The 27,138-nt window shown below is 43.7% G+C and overlaps 1 protein-coding gene across 2 annotated transcripts in view; it reads left to right on the top strand.

The window, feature by feature from the left end:
- The window catches only part of LOC138581224 (protein-glutamine gamma-glutamyltransferase E-like), a 386,319-nt gene extending 361,058 nt beyond the window's left edge, over positions 1-25,261 (top strand). For both annotated transcript variants that reach the window (XM_069652406.1, XM_069652407.1), the window contains 2 exons: positions 7,565-7,698; positions 24,895-25,261. In XM_069652406.1, the coding sequence (XP_069508507.1) occupies positions 7,565-7,698; positions 24,895-25,045 (285 nt within the window). In that variant the 3' untranslated portion in view covers positions 25,046-25,261. The remainder of the gene's footprint in view (positions 1-7,564; positions 7,699-24,894) is intronic.
- Positions 25,262-27,138: the final 1,877 nt, after the last annotated feature.

Here is a 27,138-nt window from a genome sequence, read left to right as displayed (position 1 = left end):
GTTCATGCACAGAACTGATTACTATGTTTCAGGCTTGCTTCTTCCCCTATGTATATGTTATCTTAAGATGTGACTCAACCCTAAGGAAAGTAGTGTCAGAACATATGAGAAGGGTAAGGTCAACAAATATAGCACCTTTCCCACCTTTAGTTCCTGACTCCCAGTGAAGACAAGCCCCCGGCGTACACATGTCACTGAACAAAAAACTAGGGAGCCACACATGTGATATCATCAGTCATATCATGAATGACATTTTTGATGTCATCTTTGATGTCATGGGTATTAGTCCTTGCAGTGCACAGGGGTAGCGCGAGTTATGGCGAGTTATGGTTGCTTAGCTGACCATAACTTGCGAATTTCTGGGGGTTTTCGGTTTTACATATAACGATAACGTCCCTGTAACAATGTTTGTCCATTGAATTGCATAGGTTTTTACTAGTGCATCTTAACCATAACGTCCCTTTAACAAAGTTTTTTGTCAGTGAATTTCATTGGTTTTTAGCAGGATACCTTTAGTTTGTAAACAAGAACTGTGCAACATAGTGCAACTGCTGGCACCATGTTAATGCGGACAGCAGTTGCGGCCTATGCGTCTGTTTGCGGAGATCGTGTGGCATCCAACCTTCCGAGGAAGGCAGGTGCTCTCTTACATAGTGGTACCAATCACCAAAAGCAAAAAACGTAGACAAACAGCACCATGTGCAAGAATTGCCAGGGAAAATAGAGTAGGTTTGCAAATTGTGTACTTATGAAGCATACAGGACATGGGCATAGGGAGTACACCATAACTGAATGCATCAACAAGAGAAGTGACGTCTGCCTTCACCAATCTTACCGCACTGCTACTGTAAAGGGAAACAAAGAACGAACGGACAGAGTAATGACTGGAAAATGCTAAGACCTGAACGTCACTACAATGTAGTAAGGACCCTAAACTGTGTCTAATAATTGCACAGGTGCGGCAGTATGCAATAGTACAGAAGCGTAATGCGTCTTTTTGTAAAGCAGCAATGGCAAGCAACTTAGAGTGGCAGGATGAAAATGTCCCTCATTACGCAATGACTTTCTATAGTAACCCCATTGGTACACACAGTGCTGTGAACCGTAAATTATGTAATATATATTACTTCATGTACACCAAACACATTCTCTTTTCAGTAAGAGAACATATTGGAAAGGAAAGCAAGGCAGTTCAAGCATCAACCATTCCACAGCAGCATACGGGCATAGGAAAGGAAAGAAACTCTTTATAGGGAAATGGACTGCATGGAAGTCAAAGTGGAGAAATTGGTGAACAATGGTGCTGCTTTAAAGGTTAAGTGCAAGGATATATTTTGGCCAAAATGAAACAACACTGGCACACCTGCATGTGTACTGCTTCCCGAAGTCGGAGCCCGCCATTCCCTCAAAAACCGTTTCATGGGAGACGTTACGGTAATAGATGAATCTCTTCCTCCCCTCACAACCAAGTTGGCCAAATCCCCATTTCCCAACAATAAGTCTCCACTTCTGCTACCCCTTGCCTTTCCAAAAGGGGTGTATGCATGTGTACAAGTAAACAGTAATAATGAGAATGTTGCTGAGTGTTTGTGTGGTATTCTTTTTTACCTGAAATGGGTTTCTGACTCAGCGGCACACAGTCCTCGTTGCAATGACCGCAAGTAAGAAAAAGGTAGGTGTCCAACGGACACTCCAGCTGTCCGGCCGATCCACAATGGAGGTATCTGTACGCCTCCAGCAGGCTCCACATGTCTGCATGTTGTCTACCACCTATCAATGCGTGTGGGAGCGGACGTTTGTGCGTAGTGCAAGTACACGCATTTGTATTTGTTCCTCTGTGTCCTGGTAACATCGCCACTGTGCAGCATATGCAAAGGAACGTTAATTAGGGTGGTGCAGCCACCCACACCCTACAGGTAGCTATACACATAAACATCCCCCCTGCTGTACACTATAAATGGCCAGCTTCTCCCAAAATGGTCAGCCATGTGTGGCACACTTTTAGTCAGTAGAGAAGATGCAACAGTGTGCATAGGAAACTGATGCACGTGCGCACAACGCATTTCACCCAAAGCGTATCCAGCGGACAGCCGTCCCAAAGGAGAAAATTGGCGACGTCACCATGCGACCGCACCAACGCTGCATGTGGGCCCTTATTTCAGAGACAGCCCCTCGAACAGCGGCAAAGTGCAGGTTTGAGCAATGTACAGAGTATTATTCGGAAAGTACATGCTTACAAACACACCACAATGTGCCGTTGCACATGTATGTATGTTTTGGAACAATATAGGCCTGCTTCCTGGGTGAAAGTTGTCCACAGCAACCCTACAAAAGGACACAACATAAAGGTGCTGTGCTATCTGTTTGCAGCTTTTCAGAATAGCAGGCCACATAGGTTTGCCCTGTAAGTAATGTGCACCAAATCTGCTGTTCTACAGTGCGTCTGCAACTAATAGCAACCATGCCAGTCCGGCTGAGTATGCACAGTAATGGAGAAAATTATGATAGGGCCTTGCTGTGACCCACACCCGCAGCTGCGATTGTCCCCAATGGCCCAGTCTCATGGGTAGCTAGCAGCAAAGGGGAGTATGCGTACGTGCATTTCCCCAAGGACGGCGAGGGGCGTGTCCCAATGAAGCAGAAACATTCCTTCTTCCCTTTCCAGTGTCTTCTTTGCAGCACGCTGTCATTGCGTACTGTTAAAAAGTTCCACACACTTCCACCAATGACATTGAAGAGCTCTCCATGTAACAGTATCAGTTCTGTACAACAGTCCTCTGCGTACACGCCACGCCCAGAAATATTGTTGAGCAATCCTTATGGCTCCACAGTCCCATTTCCATGGACACCATCCTGAAAATCCCTGGATGTGGCTTTCGTGCTGCATGTGAGCGTGGGGGAATAACTTGCAAACAGGATAGGGTCAGTTCGTTGTAAGGGGCAGCTCTGAAAATAGCTTGTTTTGTTTATTTTTTTAGATGCTTCTAGAGAAACACATTTTTTTCCCATTTTTATTTGATTTTGAGTTTTCCTGTGCAGACATTGTTATAGTAAACTCTTCACTGCAGCTTGTAGACGGGCAAACAAAGCCCTACGATGAAGTGGCACTTCAGTGATATTCGCTTGCAACATACTCATTTAGCCATATCATACAGTGCAATATCGAAACAGGAACTCTCTGCTTTCCTTCCGACAATGCTACAAAATATTTTCCCCACAAACCCACCTCCTACGTAAATCGTAAAAAAATGCCACCAATAGCAGCATTGAAAGTATGGTACCAAGTGAAAGCAACTTTCCAAAAGATTACTGTCTGCACAGCTGTACTTCTATCTATGCTGCTCTATTGCAACAGGCTCTTTTTAAATCTGCCCCCTTCTACTCTCCGCCCTCTGGAATGCATCCAGAAGAGGTGTGCGTGACTTGGGATGGTATGTCTCCTGCACTGAAATGTCGCCAATAACTCCCAGTGACTGCAAGGAATAAAGTGAGAAGACTCTGCATTATGCTGAAAGCCTTCTGGGCCCTGGGACCTCAAAACCCTCAACTGTAACTCCCTATATATTTGCGTGCATGAGCTCTTCCCTCATCCGCCTCCAACTCCCTCAGGGTCAGGCACTTCTGCTTTTGTGCCTGCGGCCTCCCTCTGCAACAGCCTCCCTCACTATCATTTCTGCACTGCACTGCAGACATACCTTTACACACTCACAGTGCAGGTCTTGTGTCATGTGAAATCACCTCCAGGTAACAGCTCTCCAAACCGATACACGCTCTCAGCATCCACATTCACCAAGAGCGGCACCCAGCACCATAAACTGCAGGTAGCCATAGTTTTGTTCCTCCCAACACTCCACCAACTCATATGATAAAATACTTCAAAGGGCAGTAAAGTAGTAATCTGCGCAATTCACACTACTGAAGCAGATACACTATGCAGTTGAACCCTATGCACTGGTACACACACACTTTCTCACCACAGCACTCAGTTGACACACTGCTGAACTGTTCACTTCATAAGCTCCTGCCATGCACTGGAAAATGTGCCATGTGCGAACAATGAGCACACCCATGCAATCAAAAATGCATGCACAACTCACAAACCACACACGAAATGCAACAATCTGAGGAGTATTTGCAAGCAACCGACGTAGCTGTTTGTGTAAGGCTTACAGCCATGCATCCAAGATGCTAGGCACTCACCACACACAGCACTCCCTAGTGCCTACGCTGTACTCCTCATGTCATGTGTAATGCATTCCCCATCAGCAATTGCGCCTGCCACCTTTCACATCTTTGCATGCATGGCGTTGGGTTGCCTGTGCTGAACGTTATGTGCGTGGCTCTGTACATTGTCCATATTCCAACTTTCTGATGCTGATGACTATCATGGGGCAATGTGGTCAAACACTTTGTCAAGCAAGGGTCTTATAAGGGCCTAACCATTGCCAATGCAAATGGTGACATGTAGCTTCCTATTGTGCAACAGGGGCAATGGTGAACACCATTTGCTAATGAACGCATAGCAGCTCCCTTCTGCTATTCTACCAAGTGTACAATGCCCTCCGCAACCATTGTGTGCTACTCACCAACTTCAAATGCATGAAGAGTGCCAACTGCATCGCTGCATTATGTTGTGGAGGCTATGATGAAGGCCTAGGCTGTTGGGTGCATGGCCTACGACCTTCGGCCATGCACCCAACAGTCTAGCCTTGGCACACTCACCACAACATAACAGAGCCATGTAGGCATGTGCCAGAAATCACAAAGACAACATACGCACAAGCACTTCCACCCAACCGCTGCACCATAAAGCAGGGAGGCAAGGACACTTACCGTAATGCAGAAACATGTCGCTGTGTTTGGCACCGCTACCCACTTCCAATCACGAAGGATTATAAGCATGCCAACCAAACAAGACAATCTTCACAAGGTTGGGCCTGCTCCCAACACTCTAGTATGTGCATAGAACCAATGGTGGTGCGTAGTGCACTGCAACACTTACTAATCTGCGCAATGCACACTACACAAGCACATACAAGAACCAGTTGCACCGTGACCTCTTCCATATGTACACTATTCCGTTAGTGCACCCAGTGGACACACTGCACGACTGGTCACTGAAGCATCCCCACCCATACACCGACAACTATAGGTTGTTCTACCAATCACCACACCCATGCAACCAACATTATGTGCACTGCAGCAGAACCACAAACAAAAAGCAACAATGTGGTATCTACTTTCAACCAGTGGACATACCTTTTCAAACAGTGGACATACCTGACTGTGCTAGGGCTGCAGCCATGCATCGATGGGGCTATGGATTTACCTAACACAGCACACCATAGTACACACTATGTTTAAATCTTCATGTCTCCTGGAATGCAATCCTCTTCTACAAATGTGCCTGCCACCACTCATCACAGAAAGACATCGCCGCTGCAGATGGCATGCCATAACGAAGGCTGCCTCCAATTTTCACACAAGATTGTTGCCTATTGAGGTATCCGTGCATTGGCGGAGCATGCACGGATAGTGCTGGCACACCACCGTCTTCTTCTAATGAGATATATCACATGAAGCACTTCTCACTCCTGCACGCTTTCCATCCCTTTTTCCCACCTCCAGATGCCGTACACTATGCTTTTGAGCCCCTTTCGCCACTGCATTGTCCTCCGATACAACATGCCGCCGTCATGGAACACTTTTGACAGGCATCCCATCACTGCACACTGCGTTGCAATCAACATTTTGACCGCGAAGTGAACAGGGAAATGGGACGCTGGAGCAGAGCCAGATATGACTAATTTTACTGCGCACACTGCTACGTACAAGAGGCCCAGACATGCACAGAATGGCTTAGAGCCTTGCCACACACACCACAACATTATCCTCTGATACACCATGGCAGCGTTTCCCAAAACCTTTGACACACAACACGCTTCCCAAAGTTCACCGACAGCATGTGCGCACATTTTTTCCCCATTCAGTCTATGGAAAAAAAGAAAGATTTGGGACCCCCTTATAACTTTGCCCCCCCTGCACGAAACCTCACCCAACTTGGCGAATACATTCAGAGCCAGCCATATATTTTTTTATGCAAGGTTTGGTGATGATTCCTCCAACGGGAGCAAAGTCATAAACTGCCGAAAAAGTGTTCTTCCTATGGGTTTAGCAACTTAACCTTAACTACACAGCTGCTACTGCGGGCCGTGTAATATCACTGTGTATGTATGTATGTGTGTGTGTATCTATGTGTGTTTACATCTCTGTATATATGTGTTTCTGTGTGTGTATCTGTGTATGTGTGGCCAGGGTGTATCTGTGTGTCTATGTCTCTGTATATCTGAGAAATCTGTGAGTGTATTTGTTTATGTAGATGTATATTTCTGTGTGTATATGTGTGTGTGTATATGTGTGAGTCTATCTCTGTGAATCTCTGTGCATATGTGTATCTGTGTGTGTATCTCTTTGCCTATGTATCTATGTGTGTGTATATGTATCTCTGTGTATCTCAGTGTGTGTGCTAGACTGCGGCCCGTGGATAGCATTGGAGGAAGAACATTTTTTGCCCGGTCTATGGCATGTTTTACTGGTGTTTCTGAGCAAGGCACAGCCAACTTAAGTATTATGTGAAGGAGAGATTGGGGTGTGGAGATGGTACTACAATGGAACTGCCTGTACAAGTGTTGCATGGTATTTTGTACTACCATTAAGGACAAAGCCAACATAAGGAGTGTTCTTATATGGGCGAGTGCATGACATGTTTCCTTATTGTGGCAACACATTGCTTTACTGGTGTTAAGGTCAAAGGCAACATGATACGTGTTCTTACAATGGGAGGGGGGCATGTGTGCAGCCTGCAAGGCAATGTTTTCTTACTGTGGCATGACACTTATTACTGTCATTAAGAGGCAAATGCAACACAAGTGTTCTTAAGTGGGGGGTATTTGTGTAGCCAGCAAGGGTCATGTTCTCCTACTGTGGCATGGCTTTTTTACTGGCATTAAGACAAAGTGAATCTGAGTATGTTCTTATGTGGGAATTCTGGCATATATAGGTGCACTAGAGTGTGGGCACAACCAGTATGAAAATGATTTTACACTTGCAGATTGCTGGCATACAGTGGGCAAAGACATCATGAAAATCTATTGGAAAATTCTCCTGTGTGCTGTTTGTGACTTAGCATCTAAAGGGCTTTTTTAATGTGTTACCCTAAAGGACCGGTGGTAAATAGTGTGGTTTTTTACCGAATTTATCACAGAAAGTGTACTGTAAATTGCACCATTTTAACACATAAATTTTTAAAAAAATTTAAATGATTTTAAGGGGAGAAGCTGCACCCTCCAAAATCTGCTTGGTCGGTTTGTGCAATTGACCAGGGCAAGCCCCCTTGCCTCTGCGTGTTACCCTTAGGGTGGGACGTACTACATTAGCTCCTGGCCCACCTTGCTACACAGTCCTTGCTACACCTCTGATTTTATTATTCCCACCCACCTCTGAATGCAAGCCTAACTGTTATCACAAGCAACCTCTTAGTAGTCATCCTTCTCATCCCTTGCAGATACTTGGTCCAGTTGTTGTGAATAAGCCTGGCAAAGCAGAGGTCACTTTTTGCAACCTGCTCTCTGAGAAGCTCACAAAAGGCAAGCTACTTGTTGTTGGAGCTACATTGCTAAGAGAAGCTGTAGAGAAAACGTAAGTAGCAATGGAATGAAGTGTCTGTGTTTTTGAAATGCACATCTTTGGTTTAGCAAATGGAAACAATTGTGTTTGATGCTTCGAGGAGAATAAATGTTTTCTCACCTCAAATGTACTGTTGATAATTCATGTGGAGATCAGACGGATTGTAGGATAATGCATTTTTCTTTGAATTCCACACCATTACTCTAAAACATGCAGTGAATGTACAAAAGATTGAATTGAATTGATATTTTATTTATATCGCGCCCCTACACAAGTGTTTTAGAGAGCGACAAGGCAAGGGAAGGGAACAGGGGAGAACAAAACAACGATCTTACTAGGCCCAGTGACATTGAGAACGTGCAAGTGCATGGGGAGGGGAGGGGAAAGTGCCAGGGATGGGGGAAGAGATGGTAAGTGTGAAGCAAGAGGAGAACATAATAATTAATAATAAATAAAATAAATAATAAAAAGTGGTGGTAAACGCCAGAAAGTGGCAAGTGCTGAGTTTAAGACAGTAGACGGGGTATGTCAGATAAGTGCAGGAGGAGAAAAAAAAGGGGGATGGGCTGTATGGGTACAGATACAGACCCCAGTGCAAGTGGTGGCCCAGAGGCAGTGCAGGAAGGTGGAGGGTGAGCAGGAACCTGGGCCCAAAGGACAGAGGGTGGCCAGGTGCACGGTGCCATGAGAGTACAGATCAGCAGAGGAGAGGGGGGGCGAAGGCAGAAGCAAAGAGGAAGGTCTTGAGGTGCTTCCGAAGCTGGGGATGGTTCTCCTCAAGTTTTAGAGTGGCAGGGAGGCTGTTCCAGAGGGAGGCTCCAGCCAAAGACAGAGATCTACACCCAGCTCGTTTCTTTGAAAAACGACTGACCCTGAGGGAGTTAGAGGTAGAGGAGCAAAGAGCTCGAGAGGGGAGGTATTTGCGGAGAGATAGCTGAAGGTATTTTGGACCCAGGCGCCAGAAAGCCTTGTGGAAAATGCAGAGGGTTTTGAATTTAATCCTTGCATCCACTGGGAGCCAATGTAGAGATGTCAGAGCTGGAGAGATACGATCCCAGGGCTTGAGGCCAGGGACAAGTCTGGCAGTCCTGTTCTGGATTAGTTGCACAGGGCGGCGATAGAGGCAGGTAGGTTAAGAAAGAGGCTGTTACAATAGTCCAACCTAGAGAGAACCAGAGCTTGGGAGACAGTGAGCTTCTGGGGGAAGGAGAGGAAAGGCAGAGTACCTCTGAGGAGGTGCAGTAGGAAGTTAGATTTTTTTAGAGACATCAGAGATGTGGGCGTAGAAGGAAAGTGTGGAATCAAAGATGACCCCATGGTTCTTAGCCTCACAGGTGGGGGTAGGAGGAGGGCCAAGGGAGGCTGGCCAGAGAGTGAGGGGAAAGGATGGAGAAGGTGTGCCAATGAGGAGGATCTCAGTCTTGCTGGCATTCAGACAAAGATCATTGGCGGAACACCAGTCTTGAATGGCAGTAAGGCAATCAGAGATGAGAGAGGTGGAGGAGGTGGCCCAGGGCAGCCTGAAAATGAGTTGAGTGTCGTCAGCGTAGCACTGGGAATTTGAGCAGAAAATGGCAATGCAATGGGCGAGAGTTGCCAGGTACTGGTTGAAAGATGACATGCTATAAGCAGATTTTGGTCAACCTGTATACATAAAGGATGCATAATGGGTGACCATGTTATTTGATCCCATAATGCCAACAATGGGATCTGGTAACATGTCTAAAAAAAACATGGATCCAAAGGCTGAAAGGGTTGCAGAAGCCATATGATGGTCAACAATCATGGACGTTGAAACCACTGCTTCTGTGCATTAACAATAGTGAACTTTGTAATATTCAGATTACATGTTAATGGCATCGCTATGTTGATCCTTTAAGTCCTTATTCTAAAAATGTGCATCAAAGTAGTATTCCATAGAACAGGGTATTTCACCCATGTTCGTTCTCTTTAGAGGGGCTGCAGCACTCCTTTGTATCAAAGCAGTATGACAATGAAGACGTTTATGTGAACAGAGCAGGAGTTCCAACATGATGATTTTTTAATAGGATATGGGGTGATATCAAAATTATGGTCTCTGGCTACAATTTTTTCAGGCGTCCAAAGAGAAGCCCCCTTGTGTCAAAGCCTACCACAAAATACAAAATTGGTTTTCCACGAGTCAACTTATGATATGGACACAACATATGAATTGTAGAAGTTTAAGAACAGCAACTTATATTTCAGGGTCGTAGGAGTTTTTGGGAAAAGAAATGGCATTCATTTGTATGTTTATTTGGAATACTTCCATAAAATGTACAGACATAATTCATTGTGCAAAATACATAACATTTCATTTTAACCTATCATTTATAACAAGAACATATAAACTAACATTCAATAAAGTTATTAAAATGTAGGCCTAAGGACAGAGCATACACACATCCATTTGTATGTTTTATCCATTTAACAAATCGTTTGAGCAGTTTAAATATTTTGCATCAACTTTCAATCCTGACTGAATCAAAATCGTACCAAGGGATCAGTTCTGCCTTTGCATATTAGATTAGCCAAACTGAAACAAGCGTCAAAATATGTTTGCCTCTAAAATTGGTTGCAAGCTATTTTATTTCTTAAATAATTATAGTCTTCACAAAATATAAATGTATTATAGCTCAATTTGGCAAAAACATGTTTCCATTCAGTTACTTTCCTAGACCATTTGGCAGCAAGATTCACAGCCTAAATTGAACTTTAAATAGACAAATAGCAACATTGAGGTTGCCTAATGTCCAAGTAGGACTCTCCTACAGCCAGAATGTTTGTTTCATATAAGAACCTCCTGTAGCACTATTGTTAATCTTAGAAAGAGTATTTCCCTCTTCCCATTTCCTGAATGCACCTTTGGCTAATGAGATTAATCTTGTTCCACCTTCTGGATGCAACCAAAAACAGGAAGATCAATGGCATAGCTCTTTCACTTTTTCAAATCAGGAAAATCAGGAAATTGTTTACATTTTTAACAGTTTCTATTGCACGCTGCGACAGATGCTACCTTCATGTAATCCCCATAATTTGTATTCAGTGGAGAAGCAGTCAAATCTTAGCCTTGACAATAAGGTAACTAACACCAAGTTTAAGCTTAAAGCAGACAGTTTCAATATATTCAGGGATATGAAATGAAGTATGATTAAACTTAATTTTCACCAGCGCCAAAAAACATTTAAACAGGCACTAGCCCACAATTCAGCTCCATAACGATGAAGCCTTTTCCTGAAAAGATTCTGTGGCCACGTTTACTCCCTGCATTTTGTGCTAATGAGACCTTGCTCTTCCCTGTTTGTAACTTTCTGAAAAACATTTTTGTGAATCTTATCACCAGGCAGTCATAGTAATCTACTACTGCCGAGATTATATTGTCCATCTACAATTTGAATCTTAGATTACTGGCTTTTGTTCATTTCTTGATAACTGGGTCCTTAGACTTTGCAACACTGATGACAAGACAAGCAATGCCAATATGACCATTAGTTATTTTTCCATTCCCTGTTTGACACCCCTCAGCAATTTCCCATTAACAGAGTGAAAGGCCTGCTTAAGGTCTACAAGCAGTAAGAACAATGTTTCTTTCTTATAATCAACAAATATTACTGTACACATGTGGAGCATAAAAGCTTTCCCGATCATTCCCATATCAGGCCTGAGGTCAGACTGTGCATCACAAATAATGTTCTTCTCATTCAACCAAAAGAAGACTCCACAAAATCTGCAACATTTCCAAAATGTTGCAACCAGGTATGGAATTGTTTTATAGTTCCCCATATTTACATTCACACCCATGGTTAAAAATAGTGAATACAATTGCAGTTTTCAAAGTAGTGGGGATAAAACCTACATTAGTACAGGAATTAAACAGATGAGGGAGATGTGTCCAAATAAAAGAATGCCAATTTTAAAAGCCACTAGGGATACAAACAGGTGCCACTGTTTTATTTGTGACTCGAATCTTCAAAGCCTGTTGTCCTTCTGACAGTGATAACCTTTGCATCGACCAACTCTTTCCAAAAGAGTCACTTCCATTACTTCTGTTTCCACTTGTTATTTTTGCTCCCCCCTACACCCCTTTCTTTAATGAATTCCAGAACATTGTCCACCTAGCCTCTCTTCTCTAATCAGGGACTCTGGTACTGACATAAAGTCAAGAAAGCCCCAGTAGGCCAGATACCAAACACCTTTGGTGTCTTTAAGTGCTGGTGACTTAATATTTTACCAGACACTCAGAGAGGCTGCCTTTTATTATTTTGGTAAAGTACGATTCATAATTGAAATGGCATTTCCAAATCACCATCATTCTAAGAATGGGGCTCATGAACCCAGCTCTCAGAAGTTGGACAAAATGTACTTCTGATTGCTATCATCTGTCATACCAAGCATATATTTGATATGGTTTCACTTTCTTAAATGCACTAGATGCCAGATATTTTTTCAATATGGCCAATAGTTCCTTGAAGTTATTGCAGATCATTTTGTCATCACTAGTAGGATTCAAAATGATCTCTACATTTGGCAGAATATCAATTTATATTATAGATATAATATCCATTATTGCTACATCATTAATCCTTGTCCAACCACTGAGCCATTATTGCATAGTCACTAAGCACTTCTGAATGTTAGACATGGAGACTTATTTGAGTTAAATGGCCAATAGTCACCCATAGATTATACTTTAGAATACATTCCAAATAAATGCCATAACATTTTGGTTTAGATTGCAGAGAGCATGGCATTCCAGATATACCAAACAGCTAATTTAGCATGACAAACTTCAGAAAATCAATCTGTGTTTGGAGGAGTAGCATCACTATGAGACATAAAACGTAATGTACCATTATAATCCCCCATAACAACATCCTAGTCATTTTGTGTCCTAAGGGAATAGTGGAGCATAGTTCCCAAAAGCTTAATTCCCATCCTCCTCCAAGTCCATTAAAAAGGTAATATAAGTCCAAATTATAGACATCTGAAGCAAATATACAATGTCTTCTGATCCTGAATCAACGTCTAACACTTTGACATCCAAACAGACTGAAACAGAAGTCCATAATCCTTGAGCCAGACCGATCCTAGCAGATTTATGGACCAGGGTAAAATAAGAGTGGTAGCTATCTAACATAATGGAATCATGAGACCACGTTTCTTGGAAGCAACACCTTTGATGGTGGCTAACTAAATCCAATCAGTCATGCTCCCCCAGTGTAATCGTTCTAACTGCAATATGCAATATGAGAATTAATTCTGAGTCCATAACCTCAAACAGTTCTCACTTTCTAAGGTACTCAGACTTCGGAGGTGAAACTTTAATTTAATTTGTCAGTGAGGGGCTATGTTATCAAACGCAAGACAGAGAGGAGGAATACACAGGTTGTTGAATCTGTGCGCTGTGTTTAAGAAGTCTTCTTTTGAGGCCCAATATGAGCAGAAGTATTCTTCTCTTTTCAGATATTGGTGAGAATCTAATCCAGTCAACATGGGTTTTATCTGCAGAACATACATGCATAGATACCGCTGAACCCCTCATCTGGCCTGTCTGAATTCACTACCAATCCTCATTGCCGTCTTCCATAATTACCTGTGGTTTCGCAAGAGAAGCACAATGTCCCAACCAAGGAACCTGAGGTTTAAGGTTCAGCAATACATTTAATAATCAAAATACTCAGCATTATAAGGGGCTGAATGCACACCCCATCAATAGAATAGTATATAGTAAGCATGTTAATAGAATTAAACTTAGAATCTTTGATCAGAGGTATACATTTGAACAAATTCTACAATCCAAATAAATGTGAGGACTGGTTGATTGACAGTAAAATAGCTCAGTGAATTGAGTGTTTACTGCTGAGATCTGAGTGTGATCAGCAGGTTCCAGGTTTGAATTCCAGCAAGGCCAACTCAGCCTTTCATCTTCCTGAGGTCAATAAATGGTATCAACTTTGGTTGGGTGATAATTGTATGTAAATATGTTTTATGTGCAGAGCTTTGGTAAAAGCACTATATATATATAACAAATCATTAAAATTACTGTTAGATGTTGCCCTCTTATCGTGTAGTTTTAGCCCAGATACTCCCAGATTGGCCAGCCTTGTTGTAGGGCCACTATTCATGTTTCTGTCTCCGTCGGGCTTGTGTATGAACTCCTGTAATATCATATGTATCAAAGTAATTGATTTGCAGGAAGAAATGATATAGCAACAATACCCTAGCCAGTGGACAAGATCAGGTGGTAATGGCTCAGGATGTGCGGGCCTCCAACATGGGCCCTGTTGCCATTAGCATCCGATTTGGCCCACAGAGGAGGTGGGTATTGCTATTACCAACTCAGGTTTTCAATCCAAGGTGGTGTTAGAATTCTTTTTATTTAAATGAATGGGACGTAAGCTTGCAGCGTCCCGTTCATTCAAACACTAATCTAAGATGGCTACCATGGAAATGGAAGGTGGGGCTCCATTTCCACGGCCGCCTGGGAAGCTGGGTCAATCCTTGGTGTCACCTTCAAAGGAACCCCTACTTACCTAAGTGCAGGGAGGCGGGTAAGGAGCGGGGCCTGGAGGGAAGAGGGAGAAGATGGCAGGGTGGGCTCTGGCAGCTCCCAGCTTGCTCGGAACGTGGGCTTGGATTGTGGGATTAACCTGTGTTCTGAGGAAGCTGATTGGCTGCAGCACCTGCCCCAGGTGCTAATATATGAATTTCTGCTATACTCGCGTTACAGAATGTTCCATTGACTACGTCTAAAATATTAAATTGGGAGCCTGGTGGTCATCTTGATACCAATCTGATATCGTCTGTAAATATTAAGCAGCAGCATCTTACATGACAGAAGCAATGGATACCTTTATTGGTAAGACCCTCTTGGGTCTATATAGTCCTTGGCACTAGTTTGGGAACACCTAATGACATTTGCATGCTTTACTTGTTGGTTGTGATTGTGGCCCTTACAAACTATTCGAACCAGTAAAAAGGCCTGAGGGCCATAATACAGGGAAGGTGTGACCTATAAGTGGTATGCACACCCATGGCTTATTAACACATACTGGGAATATTCCATTCTGTTGTATGGGTCTAGGTTGTTAAAATAGCTTGGGTTTATCCTTCAATGGATATATCAGGGTTTGTGATTTCAGCTCACAAACTGTTAGAGAGACACAATTTAACTTTAAAATATTAATACCAAGCTCATTATATATTCTGGATAAACTATCCAGATGATTGATCATTTCCAAAATAAAACACTTTTATTTGCATTATTTCCTTTCTTTCTTCCTTCACTGTATCCCACAGATCAGACAGACTCTACACCTCAATGAAATCAGTCGCTAGTTATTTCAGGTTAGAAAACAACAATAATAGTAAAATGTAGTTAAACAGAATTAGTGATGGGCTGGTAAATATCAGTTGTCCTCAATTTACCTGGATTCAGAAAAGATAAAGGAATCAATTCAATCTGTACCACCATTGAGCGTGTATGAGCCTCTATAGTTCACTTCCCAAATAATCTAATCTATTAAAGCAGCTGGCATTTGTAGCATGTGAATCACTTACCCTAATTTCTAATCTTCCCACCTACAACTACTTTACTAGCACCAGAACGTATAATCTGTGCAGGGTGTTACTTTCCTTTTTTATTGGGGAGATTGTCTATTTATTTGTGAGGAATCAGGATTAATGTACTAGTAGTGGAGGTTTATTTGTGACAAGTACTTCGGCAATTGATGCAACTGTATAAACAGTGTCATCTAGATTGGCTGAATGCATAGCATATTTTTAGCCCGTGGAGGAGAGGGAGATTTGCATTTCCTTTCCAACATGCACTTTATTCCCTTCTCCACATGCTTTGCCTAATTTAATGAGGCCTACGTTTCCACCTGATATAGAATAAACCATAATACAAGCTTTGAATATAATGACACAAACAAAAATAAAATAATAATAAACAATACTAAGCCATTCATATGCCTTTCACAATAAAACATTCAAGAAGCAAGAAAGGCTTGAGATAAAATCAGAAAGTTTTGAGACATTGAAGTGGGAGAATGGGAGAACAAGCTCACCCCAACCTCATCACGACCATGGGCTAGAGGATCGCGGCCCAGGCACCCACCACGAGACGAGTTTGCCTACCTACCAGATGACAAAATACCCTGGTTCAAGAACATAAGGATATGCCCACCAGCCAGTCCCACTCAAGCTGACACCTGCGGCATGGATGAACTCGACTAAGACATAAGCAACGAGCACCCACATCGTTAGAGATGCCACAACGACCTAGCCAACTGCCAAGAACACACGTGCCACCATGCACACTGGTCACTCACGCACCAGCCTACACAAAGAACATATTCAGTGCTATGACGTAGGTGACGGATACACCCACTGACGCGCATCTTTGTTATTTTTCACATAGGCCCCTGTATAGTAATGCAGAAATGCAAGACGGCTGAAGGACTCGCGTATACACTTGCTGACGCTTCTCCCGCCTCTCGCATGGTGATGAGAATATAATGTAGACAAAATATTGCTTATGACGCATGTCAAACCGCGACATAGGTACCATGGATTATGCATCCCCACCCATGAACTAGGCTCAAGTAGGCCGCAAGCAAGAGCCACCATGAAGAGTGTATGAGCAAGAGTTCAAGTGCTGATCACGCAGAATGAGCCCAGCGAGAGCTCGTAGCGAAGGGCACGATGTTGCAACTCGTATGCTACCAGCCGGCGCCAAGGTCACACCTGTAAGCAATACCAAGCACACAGAAGCGAAATACAACTTTAAATGTGCAGAATTCCGCTCCAGCTACGGTCTCTCCACACGTGACCAAGCCGATCTGACAAGGTGCCAGACCCACGAGACAGAAGTCGCCTGGGTCCCACGTCTGGGACACAGGTTGCAACAGCAAAATGGCAAGATGGACACCTACGGCGATAGGAATGGCCTGCTCTCAAGCCTATGAGCAAACCCGTACATTGTCTGGACAAACACATAGTTACACATTGTTGCTAGTAACAGGTACACCGCGAGCTGGGAACGACGATGGTCCCAGGCTTGGGGGCTCGCGAGAGGACCAATCAGAACATGGGGGGCTCATCACTGACGCCACTAACATTATCCAATCATCAGGGGTCTTCGTGTAACAATTTTCAAGTATCTGATAGAAGGGACAGCCCACGTATACCACCTGAATCATCCTTAACCACTAATATTCTTCTCTATATGTATCCTATACTAACCCTACCAATCGGGGAACCAATCCAAAGTGGCAATAGGTTTTTTCGCTAACTTTCCCAGGTGACGCAAGTAGCGAGTCATACTGCTGTAAAAAGGGCCTGTGAGCCCCACGAATTTTGAGAGTCTGGACGGACGCGTCCGATCCTAGACCCATCCCTGCCGTTGTTATAATAAACAGCAGAACCACCTTGCTCCTTGTGTCTGTCTCATACTCATTTTTGAGAAGCACGGGAGGAGTTGGGGCCTCCCAACCCGGAGGTCCGCGGACGGCTCAGCCGACCCCGGGATAATCACCCCGACAACATGATAAATACATCTAAAATCAATCGGTCCACTGGAAGGCCACGTGTCGCTGGAGAAAAAAAACAACGAAAGCAAAGAAGAGATTCTGAACATGGAATTTAAAGAAAGTGGGTCTGTTTAGCAGACCACCCTTTCTGAGAAGGATTACCCACATAAATGTATTATTTTAAAAAAAAACAGGTGTTTACATCCTTGCCAGATGGCATACTTTTAAATGTTATCTTTAAGGTTATCAGGAGGCCTGTAGAGACCTGATGACGCTGTCATACAAATCTCCACCTTTTGTTGCATGCACTTGTCAACTTGTCTTCTAGATATTAAGGATCTAAGAACGTTTTTCATTTTCTTTGCAGATTATGCCACTTTTCCTTACTACAAACAGCGGGGGGGAGGGGAGCAGCCCTCTTCCACTCCCACCCTCCATATACCTTGACCCACGTTACCATCTAAATGTTTATGGTAAAAAAGAAAGCAGCAAAAAATGCAGCCAAAGAAATTTGGTGAAATTGCCATTTCTCAAAAGTGGGTAGTACTATATTAATGTCATGGTCACCAATAGGCATAAGTGTGCATTTACTAAGTGGCCAAAGATTATCCTCCATCCCCTGGACTCATACACGTCTACTTTTAAAATACTACAAATATAAAGGGAAACCAAGAGACAGCGCAAGAGACGGTGCAGGAGGATGCAGGCATTGACAAACCTATGTTTATAACTGCAGGCACTCAACACATGAAGTAAATGCCACACTTCCCATTCACCAGTGGACAGTAATTTCCAAAAATGGTCCAGAAAACATATGTGGTAATAGAACTTTGCAGTCATTCACATCAGCAGCACTGGGCCCTTAGTCAACAGAAACCACGCAGCATCCACTGCAAATCCCACCAAGAGTGAAAAGGAGAAAGGACAAACCTACTGTACCTTGTGATTATTCAGAACGTGCAAGTGCAGCAAGGTAGAGGGCAGAGGGGGGGAAGTGCTGTAGTGTCTGTCCTCATGGGTGAGCCATAGATAAGTGCATGGTAGAAGTGTGTGGTATGGTGAGCGCTACATGGCTTGGAGCTGCGTTGGGTATAAATGCGAGCCTCCAAGGTGAAGGCAGTGCTAGGTTAAGTGCTGAGAGTAAACAGGAGCTGGGCGATTGGGTGTGGGAGGTCAGGGGCCCTGAGGATGCATGAGGGCCCAGGACACCAATCACAGCAACTGTGAAATTAGCAGAGGAGAGAAGAAAGGAAGGAGGAGGTAAAGAGGAAAGTCTTTAGGAACTTCCAGAATTTAAGAAAGTCCTGCTCAAGGCCAGAGGGAGGGGGAGGCTTTCCATAGGAGGAAGCCAGTGGAGGAAAGCGGTCGAACACCTACCCTCTGTTTGGCAAAATGCTTTACACACAAACAGTTGGTGCCAGAGGAACGTAAAGGTCTAGAGGGAGAGTATTTAGCGAGATAAAGTTGAAGATAGTGTGGTCCCCGGGCCCAGACAGCTTTGTAGATGATGTAGATGGATTTGAATTGAATCCATGCTGCAACTGGGAGCCAGTGAAGACGATTTAGGGCAGCAAAGATGCGGTCCCTGGGCTTAAGGCCAGGGATAAGTCTTGCTGCCCTATTCTGGATTAGCTGGAGGGGTTGCAGAGTGGATGAAAGTAGATTCAGGAGGAGGCTATTGCCATATTCAAGCCTAGAGAGCACCAGGGCTCGGGTAACATTGAGCCTCTGGGGTAAAGTGAGGAAAGGGAGAATTCCTTTGAGAAGGAAGAGCTGGAAGTGGGATTTCTTGGAAATGCCCTGAGTGTGAGGGAGGGAGGAAGGAGAGAGAGGAGTCGAGGATGACTCCAAGGATTATGGCTTCAGAGGAAGGAGCAGGGGCAGAGCCCATGGAGGAACTTCAGAGTGAGAGGAAGAAGAAGGGAGCAGGGGTCCCGATGGGAAGGATCTCAGTTTTAAAGGCATTGAGGCAGAGATCATTTGAGGTGCACCAGGACTGGATGGATAGGCAGTCAGGGATGATGGAAGGTGCCAGAGGGTCAGTAGGAGGTTTGAGAAAGAGTTGTGTGTTGTCTGTACAACACTGGAAGGTGGGGGAAAAGAGGAAATGAGGCATGCAAACTTAGCACGGTAGATGTTAAAGAGGCAAGGGGAGAGGATGGAGCCCTGGGGGACACCACAGGTGGAGAAAAAAGTAGCAGAGGAGAAGGGGCCCAGGATGACTTGGGACAAGCGGTCAGTTAGGAAGGATGTCAGCCAGTCCAGTGCCCGATCCGATATACCAAGTGTATCGTGGAGCCTTTGAATGAGGATGGAATTGTTGACCATGTCAAAGGCAGAGGAGAAATCAAGTAGGATGTGTACAGCTGGGGAGTTGGAGTCAAGAGATGCAAGCAGTTCTTCCCGGGTGTTCAGAAGAGCAGTTTCTGTGCGACTGGATGCTCGGAATTCAGATTGATGGTCATGGAGACCACCGACAAGTTCAGTGTGCAAGTTGAGTTGGGGCAAGGCCAGTTTCTTCAGCTCTACCTCCCCGGTTAGATCCCCACTCCCTTGTTTCTCTGCTCCCTAACCTGGTTCTTCCCCTTATGATTGTAAAGCACTCGCTTGCTTCCTGAAGCAAGGTCTGTGCTCAATAAATACCCTAATAATAAATTAATACAAAATCTTGCCATCTACCACATTTGAGAAAAAGGGTCTTGCAGGGAAAGCCGGGTACCACTTTAGGCACCTCTGCCCTATGGGAACACATGAGTTAGCACTATCTGCATATCCGGTAAAATAAAAGGCAAAAAGGTAGACTCCCACATCAACTTCAGCCAATGGGTACATGTGCACAACCACCCCACACCAGTACATCATACTCTTGTTGATTCATTTGCGCAAGCTCCGTTGAAGCACCATTTCTGGTGGGATGAAACCACAGTCCCACCAGGCCCATATCTTGGAAGACCGCAAAACATACTTCTTGGTTGAGGCCAAATTAGTATGCAAGCCAGGTACAGCTATGCCATTGGAGTGGCATGTTGTCATACGCCGCGGCGGCTGGCGGTTGCTGCCGCCTTGGCGGTTGCTTCGCAGGATACAGCTCCATTAGTCCTTCACGTTTTCTTCCAAACGCAACATGCCGGTCTAGTTGCTTCCCAACATGGCCACCGCTGGGAGGTACTTATTCTCCCTTCTCCCAGCAGTCATTGCGTTGCAACCCTTCTGGCGTGTTTTTTCTCCTTTGGGCTTGAATGCTAGTTTTCCATTTTTCTGCTTCCTTTTGAAGCCGCTTCTCTCTCTGCTTTGCTTTGTCAGGCTGCTGCCGGACTGCACCTATCTCTTTTCACCAACTGGTCCCCCGCTCTTGTGGTGGCCCTTCTTCTTCCAGGTCTCCCGCTCCTCGGTGGCCCGGCTTCTTTACTCTCTCTGCCTTCCTTTCCCTCCTTCTACCCATCTTGCATTTATCCCCCCTGTCTTCCGCTTCTTTGCGGTTGGATACGGCGCTGCCTGGCTTTCGCCTCGTCCACTCTGGGGTTCCGCACTCCGCTGGCTCTCATCCTGGTTTGGTGCAGCCCCCATTCCTTACCTCTGTTCGATCCATACGCTCCCGAACCCCCGAGGTTACCTCCTCGCCGATTCTCTCGGGAACTGCTGGAGCATCAGTCTTCGGAACTTGGACTCCTCCTCTTCAGCTACAGAAATTTTCTTTTTATGCCTTCAGTCTTTTTCCCTTGTCTTGGCCTTTCTCAGGAAAGGAGCCACAGGACTGCTGTTCCATAAGCATTCACTGTGGCTTCCTCCCGTGGAAGCCATTTTCCACAAAGAAAGGAGAAGGATTACTTGACCCGGTGCCATCTACAATCTGGAGACTTGGAAACAAGTAGCTCAGATGAGGAGAGTGGGGAGGAGAGAGGGTTGACGAAAGAACACAAATTAGACACATGTTGACCGGTGGTTTGATACTGACAGCAAGGGTTGAGTCCTCCTTAATTTATTTGGCACTATCAGCCAGTGGAGCTACTCCGTGAGTCCAAAGTATTGTGCTTACAAACTGAAAGTACCGTCTACGTTTATTTGCCTCTGCCAACCAGCAGAGCTACACATGTTCTACATAGTTACATTCCTGACTGTAGCAGTCTGGTTAACACAAATATTGTATACAGTGGTGGCTCTATCTCAATTTATTTGTATCAACCAACCAGTACAGCCACTAGGGTCCCTTTTTGCTGCACTATCCTATTGCACCATGTCCTCCCTTATACTACCCTCTTGCCGAGTCACCTAGAAGAGAGTAGGGCAGTGCAAGAGTATGTGCTTCTCTATCATATCCATTACAATCTCATCATCCATCTGACAGATATCAGGCAATTCACACTGTGCACCGGCATTCTTCATCACTCTGTCTCACCTGCTCTGCCCAAATGGCACCACACCTTCAATTCTACCATCATCAACAGAAGCCTGCGCTTTTAGTGGTGGCAAAATGGATGTGTTAGTCGATTGTGCAACTGATTCTTGAACACATCATTGTAACACAGCCTAAAGTGCTTGCACATTAAGGAGGTGCCCAAGGAGCTCTTAACTGAGTAACCCAGTATAACTGTCTTCAGGCAGAAGTTGGATATTACACTGCCTGCCTCTCTCTTAGAGTAACATCCACCGGCTTCCTGAAGTCCCACATCCATAACCAGAACATCAGTGATGCCATGGGTGGAAATGTCCTCTGACCTGACTTCACCCTCCTGAGCCCATCTTGCCCCCTCTATGGAGGCAGGACAAGATGCAGTGGCTCCAATTTCTACTTCCTGAGCCTTCGGTTTTGGGACAATCTCTTGCTGCTCTGCCTGGTACTCTTCACTCTCCTGTAGTCCCACCACCATCTCGTCCTCTCCCTTCTGCTATTTGGTATCATGCACATATTTGGCTAACTGTGCCTGCTGCTTCTGGATTACCTCCTCTTCCATACCAACTTAAACTCACGCCCATTCTACAGGTACTCCTTAAATAGCTCTGCAGTGACTGCAACTTGCTCCAAATTATTGGCCATATCCCTATCTTCAATCACTGCCTCCGCTTCCGCAAGCACTTCAGCTTCCATCTCAGCCACATCTTTCCCTTCTCAACCACTTGCTTCTCCTCTTGCTCCATCTCAATCACTTCTGTCCAACACTTGGGCTCCTGCAGTACCGCAAACACTGACATGGTGGTTGAGTAGAAGACCAGCTTCTCATCGTCTCCCACTCCACTCCTTCCAAAAAAAGTACATGTTGCCTAAATTCTCCAATTACAGAATCCAAAGGAAATGTGCCCGATGGGCGTAAGGTATGAATGTGAAAAACACAGACAAACAAAGGAATTCTTGCAAAACTTGAATGATGGAAAGGGTTCCCCAAACACACAAAGAGTAGGGAAGCTGACTGACCACATCACAGAATGACTTCTTGGTTTCACAGACAAAGTTTTCTCTACAAACACAGCAAATAAAAGGGGTTAGGAAACCTTTTTGTAATACTCAGGGTGACACAAAGGGAAGAGGGGAAATACAAGGGGAACATTATTTGTTTTTTTAATTGATTTAAAAGAAGGTAAGTTTAAAAATAAATACTAGACAGCGAGCCTTAAGAATGTATTTATTTAATGTTTTGTTTGTTACACCCTTAATATCTCAGTTCAGTTTCTAAACCCGGATTCGGGATTCAAACCTCTATTGCTCTGTGTGGTCTTGCTTCCAAGGCTAGCAGGTTGCCCCTGTGCTATCCTCCGTTCACTCACAGAACCAACAGAAACTTACAAAAGGTGTTACAACAGGGTACAAGATGTACAAAAAAACACCAACAACTACAAAACTCCTCCAAAACACACATATGCCCTCCTAAACTCACAGAAGGATATCCAAAACCTGTGATTTGTGTGGTTCAACCCTTTGCAAATCCTGCAGAGAAACCTGTGGGGGGTGTCAAGCACACACAGAAAAGATACTTTCCCATCGAGCAAATTTTGCAAAGACTGAGCACCCGTGCAGTTATGCTTCATCTGTATTGTAACTGGCCTACTGACCCCATAATAAGGTTATGGTTGGAGAAATGTTTCTTTCCTTTGCAAAGAAAAAATTGATAGTAATTATCACAAGAAAAGTGCATTTTGGAAAGTGTCTCTTTCGGTTATTATAATGCTGTACCAGTTGTCCGTGTGGGTGTCCAACATAATCCAAAAAAAAGGGGGGAAGGGAAACCCTTCTTCACATAGTTGGCAGCACCATCAAAAAATAGTCAACACAAGGCAAGGTTGATGGTAAGTATGTATTTGATTTGCCCTATTGTGAGACATGTGTTTCGGCAATTACTTTGCCTTTTTCAATCAGGGCAAAACGGTGTATCATTGTCTGTCACATTTACAATTTTCTGGTTGCCCTGTTAAAGGGTTAAATCCCGCCTGGAAAGTGTCTGCAAAAGCTCCAGGCATCAGCAGCAGAAAATTGTAAATGTGACAGACAATGACCTTACCATCAACCTTACCTTGTGCTGACTATTTTTTGATGGCGTTGCCTACTATGTGACGAAGGGTTTCCCTTCCCCCCTTTTTTTAAAATGTATATTACGGAGCAAGGGGTGTCCTCCGTTCCTTCACTAGGCAGACAACACTATTTCAGGCGCAGGTCACAGATAAGTTGATATGCCAAGACCCCTACTTTGTGAATAATGTCAAACATAATCACCTACATCCTGGCACTGTTGACAATGACTTCCCTCCAAAATGCATAGAATCACACGCTTTAATTATACCACAAAAATAAAGTGCTTAAAGAAAGGTATCCTAGCTGCTGCCGTTTCGCAGAATCTGTGATAATCCCCTTCCTCTTCACCTCAAAAAATCACTGACAGGAAAAGAGAAAGAACTCCTTCATTGTCTTCTAATTTCCCAGGGGAGGTGTTTGTCAGTCTACCTGGCCTACAGATAAATATCTGGGAACTCCAGACCATACCACACAATCTCTTAAATAGAGCTCAGTGGAAGGAAGCTCCTTCCTCCTGACACAAAGGATATTTCCTCCTGTCACAAAGGCTCTTAGACCCGTTGCAAACATATGGTTGGGCAGCTGGGGACCAACTGCCAACAAGACCCTGTATTAGGCTGTCCTTTACCTAAATCCACAAAGGATGTCCATAAACTGCTAACATGGCAGTCATTGGATTTTAAGTTAATTGGTGAGAATTGGAAAGAGGTTGCTAAATGGTCACTGGCTGAACCGTGACCACTACCAAGTCTGGGAAGAACGATGCAGCCTCCCTTCAACCCAGACCCTGGATCCAGTGAGCCATGTGGGAATCCCCTACCATACATTTGTTCCAGCAGATTGTTTTCTTTATGTGGACAGACCACCAGCGAGTACAGTCTTAGTAGAATGTGTGAAGTATCGCTCTTCATATGATAATCCCCTGAAGAAGACTGCAATGTCCCTTTATGAGCACAGACCATTCAGAAGCATGAACATTTCTTTCAGCTAATCATCATTAACCAAACACCCCACAGTGCAGTCAGCATGGATAGAATATGTTAAGAAATGTAGCCTACAGGAACCCTGACATTTTCGATTCATTGTACCATTTGTGGAAGAGGATGGACTAGAAAGACTTGGTGTACTAAAATGTGTGTTTATTTATCATTTCAGAGTTGATATAATACAACCAAAAGAGACCATTACGATTTTGATTGACTTCAGTCCTATTGCCGTGGGAAAGAAGCAGCTGTCAGTTGATTTCTCCTGTAACAAGTTTTGCAATGTAAAATCATTTGTAGAAATTCTGGTAGTTGCAGACTAGTCCTACAATGTGTATGATCAACGTTTAATACATTTCAATGCTAGCCCAGCATCACCTGTTACATGCTTTACCATTTACTCCATGTATGCTTAAACAGTTCTCTCAAAATCGTGGAGACACATTATTTTACATGATCTACTGTAGTAACTTATTGTTATTGAAAATTCATAATGTGCTTCTCTTTGCCAATAAAGACATTTTGTTTCATCCCTAAAATTGCCTTCTTTTGTTTTGCAATCTTGATAAAAGAATGTTATTCTTGCTAACTAATGATTACAATTTAGAAAATACACGAGATGAGGAAATCTGCATGCTAGGTCCAGAGGGCCATCTCCATTTGCTTGATTAGAATCAAACCCCTTGGATCCCACATGTTTTTTTAAAGAGACAGACTCTTGCCATACATGTTCTGTCATGATAGCTTTAAGCATTCTATCAACTACTATAGTGCTTGTTAACTAATAGAAGCTGTGCTTTAAATTCAAAAGATGATACTGCGCAATGTTCACAGTGGGTTTTCGTTTACCAATTGTACTGGTTTACTCTTGTAAAAACAAAAATGTGTCAAAATATCTTACAAAAAACATGATCATCCCTGTCCTGCAGTTCTTTTATGTCAACTTCAGGATTTAACAATTACTCCTGAGAAAATATCTCATATCTAGCCCTTAATGTGCTCTTATTTACTTCTGAAACAGAGACACATCACTCTTGTGTAGTGTATTTGTTAAGGATGATATCAAAAGTATCAACTAATAGGAGGATGTGATGCTGCTGGAGTAGAAAGTGTCAGAGGTTACACAATCTGTAAAGGAATTATGAGGCTTCTGCACAGCAAAACCTAAAACAAAGCTTTAGTCCCAAAAACCATCTTCCATATTCTTTTCCAGTACTTGTTTCTCAAGACACGTGACCATTTTGGCCCCCTTCTCCGTGTCTAGAAAAGTCTCTTTCTGTGTCTGTGACAGCCAAGATTCCATGATTCTGATTGTGTTTCCTTTATTATTACATCATGTTCTACCTGCTGTCCAAGGTGTGCAAGAGGATTAATCTTCTCCAGCGGGTACAGGGGAGTAACCACCTGAAGCTGGTTTCAGATGGTCAAATGAAACCTGGAATATCCCTTTCTTGTGGGTAAAGCTGGTATGGATGCTGTTCTTGTATCCACAAGCTTAAGGACCTGCACGGGCTGCCTTTACCTAGGGCCAAATGTTTCTGTAGCTTTCATCTTTTCAAATAATGTCTGAGTAGTGTTGTGACAAGCAGTTGATCTGGCCTAGTGAGGGAACTTGAAGAATTGTATAAGTCAGACATGCATATTGGCATGCCGTATACGCTTTCATAAGCCATATACCTTGTGATAGGTGTGGCAAATTATTTATACTTCTCACTACTAAAGGCAAGTGATCTATAGCCAGTTACCCCCAGAGGAAACAATGCATTTGATCAAGACGTCTTTAATGATCCATTATACTGCATTTGAAACCGATTTCAGAATTACAAATTACACCTCCCGAAGGACAGGGCTTGGTCAGTTTGGAGTGTCCTTGGTGCTTTTGTAGTTACTAGAGAGTGCATATCCACATGCGCTTTGAGCTTGGGGAATGATCTGGTACATCTTGCACATGAGTCCACTACAATTAACAAGTACTTGTATTAGTTAACTGCTGTTAAGAGACCTACATGATCCATGCACCTTGTTTCAAAGGGTACTGTTGCTCTTAGTAGATGGGCTTATTTTGTTTTACAGGTTTAATCCCATGTGGTCTGTAAACATATGTGAGTGAGTGTGAGGGATATTGGTAAATGGGGTATATGGGTGCTTGCCATATTCTAGAACATAGAGGAATAATCATTTAATCCCTAGAACTGATAATGGGCAATAATATTAAATAGGCATGCACATTTAACCAAAAACGTAGAGCAAAACAAGCACGGTTCTGTCAAGCCAGGGACATCTGGGACTCTTCCAATTACATTGATACAAAAGGGGAACGACATGACCACCTGGCTCTCTTCATTAAAACCTGTCAATCTTACACTCTGCAGTCAATAAATAATTGTCAGCTAAAATGCAGAAATAAATGCAATTT

The sequence above is a fragment of the Ambystoma mexicanum genome, chromosome 3p (genome assembly GCF_040938575.1).
Source record: "Ambystoma mexicanum isolate Mex_15411 chromosome 3p, UKY_AmexF1_1, whole genome shotgun sequence".
Lineage (NCBI taxonomy): Eukaryota > Metazoa > Chordata > Amphibia > Caudata > Ambystomatidae > Ambystoma > Ambystoma mexicanum.
Note: the sequence above shows the minus strand (reverse complement) of the source record. Positions and strands in the feature narration are given on the sequence as shown.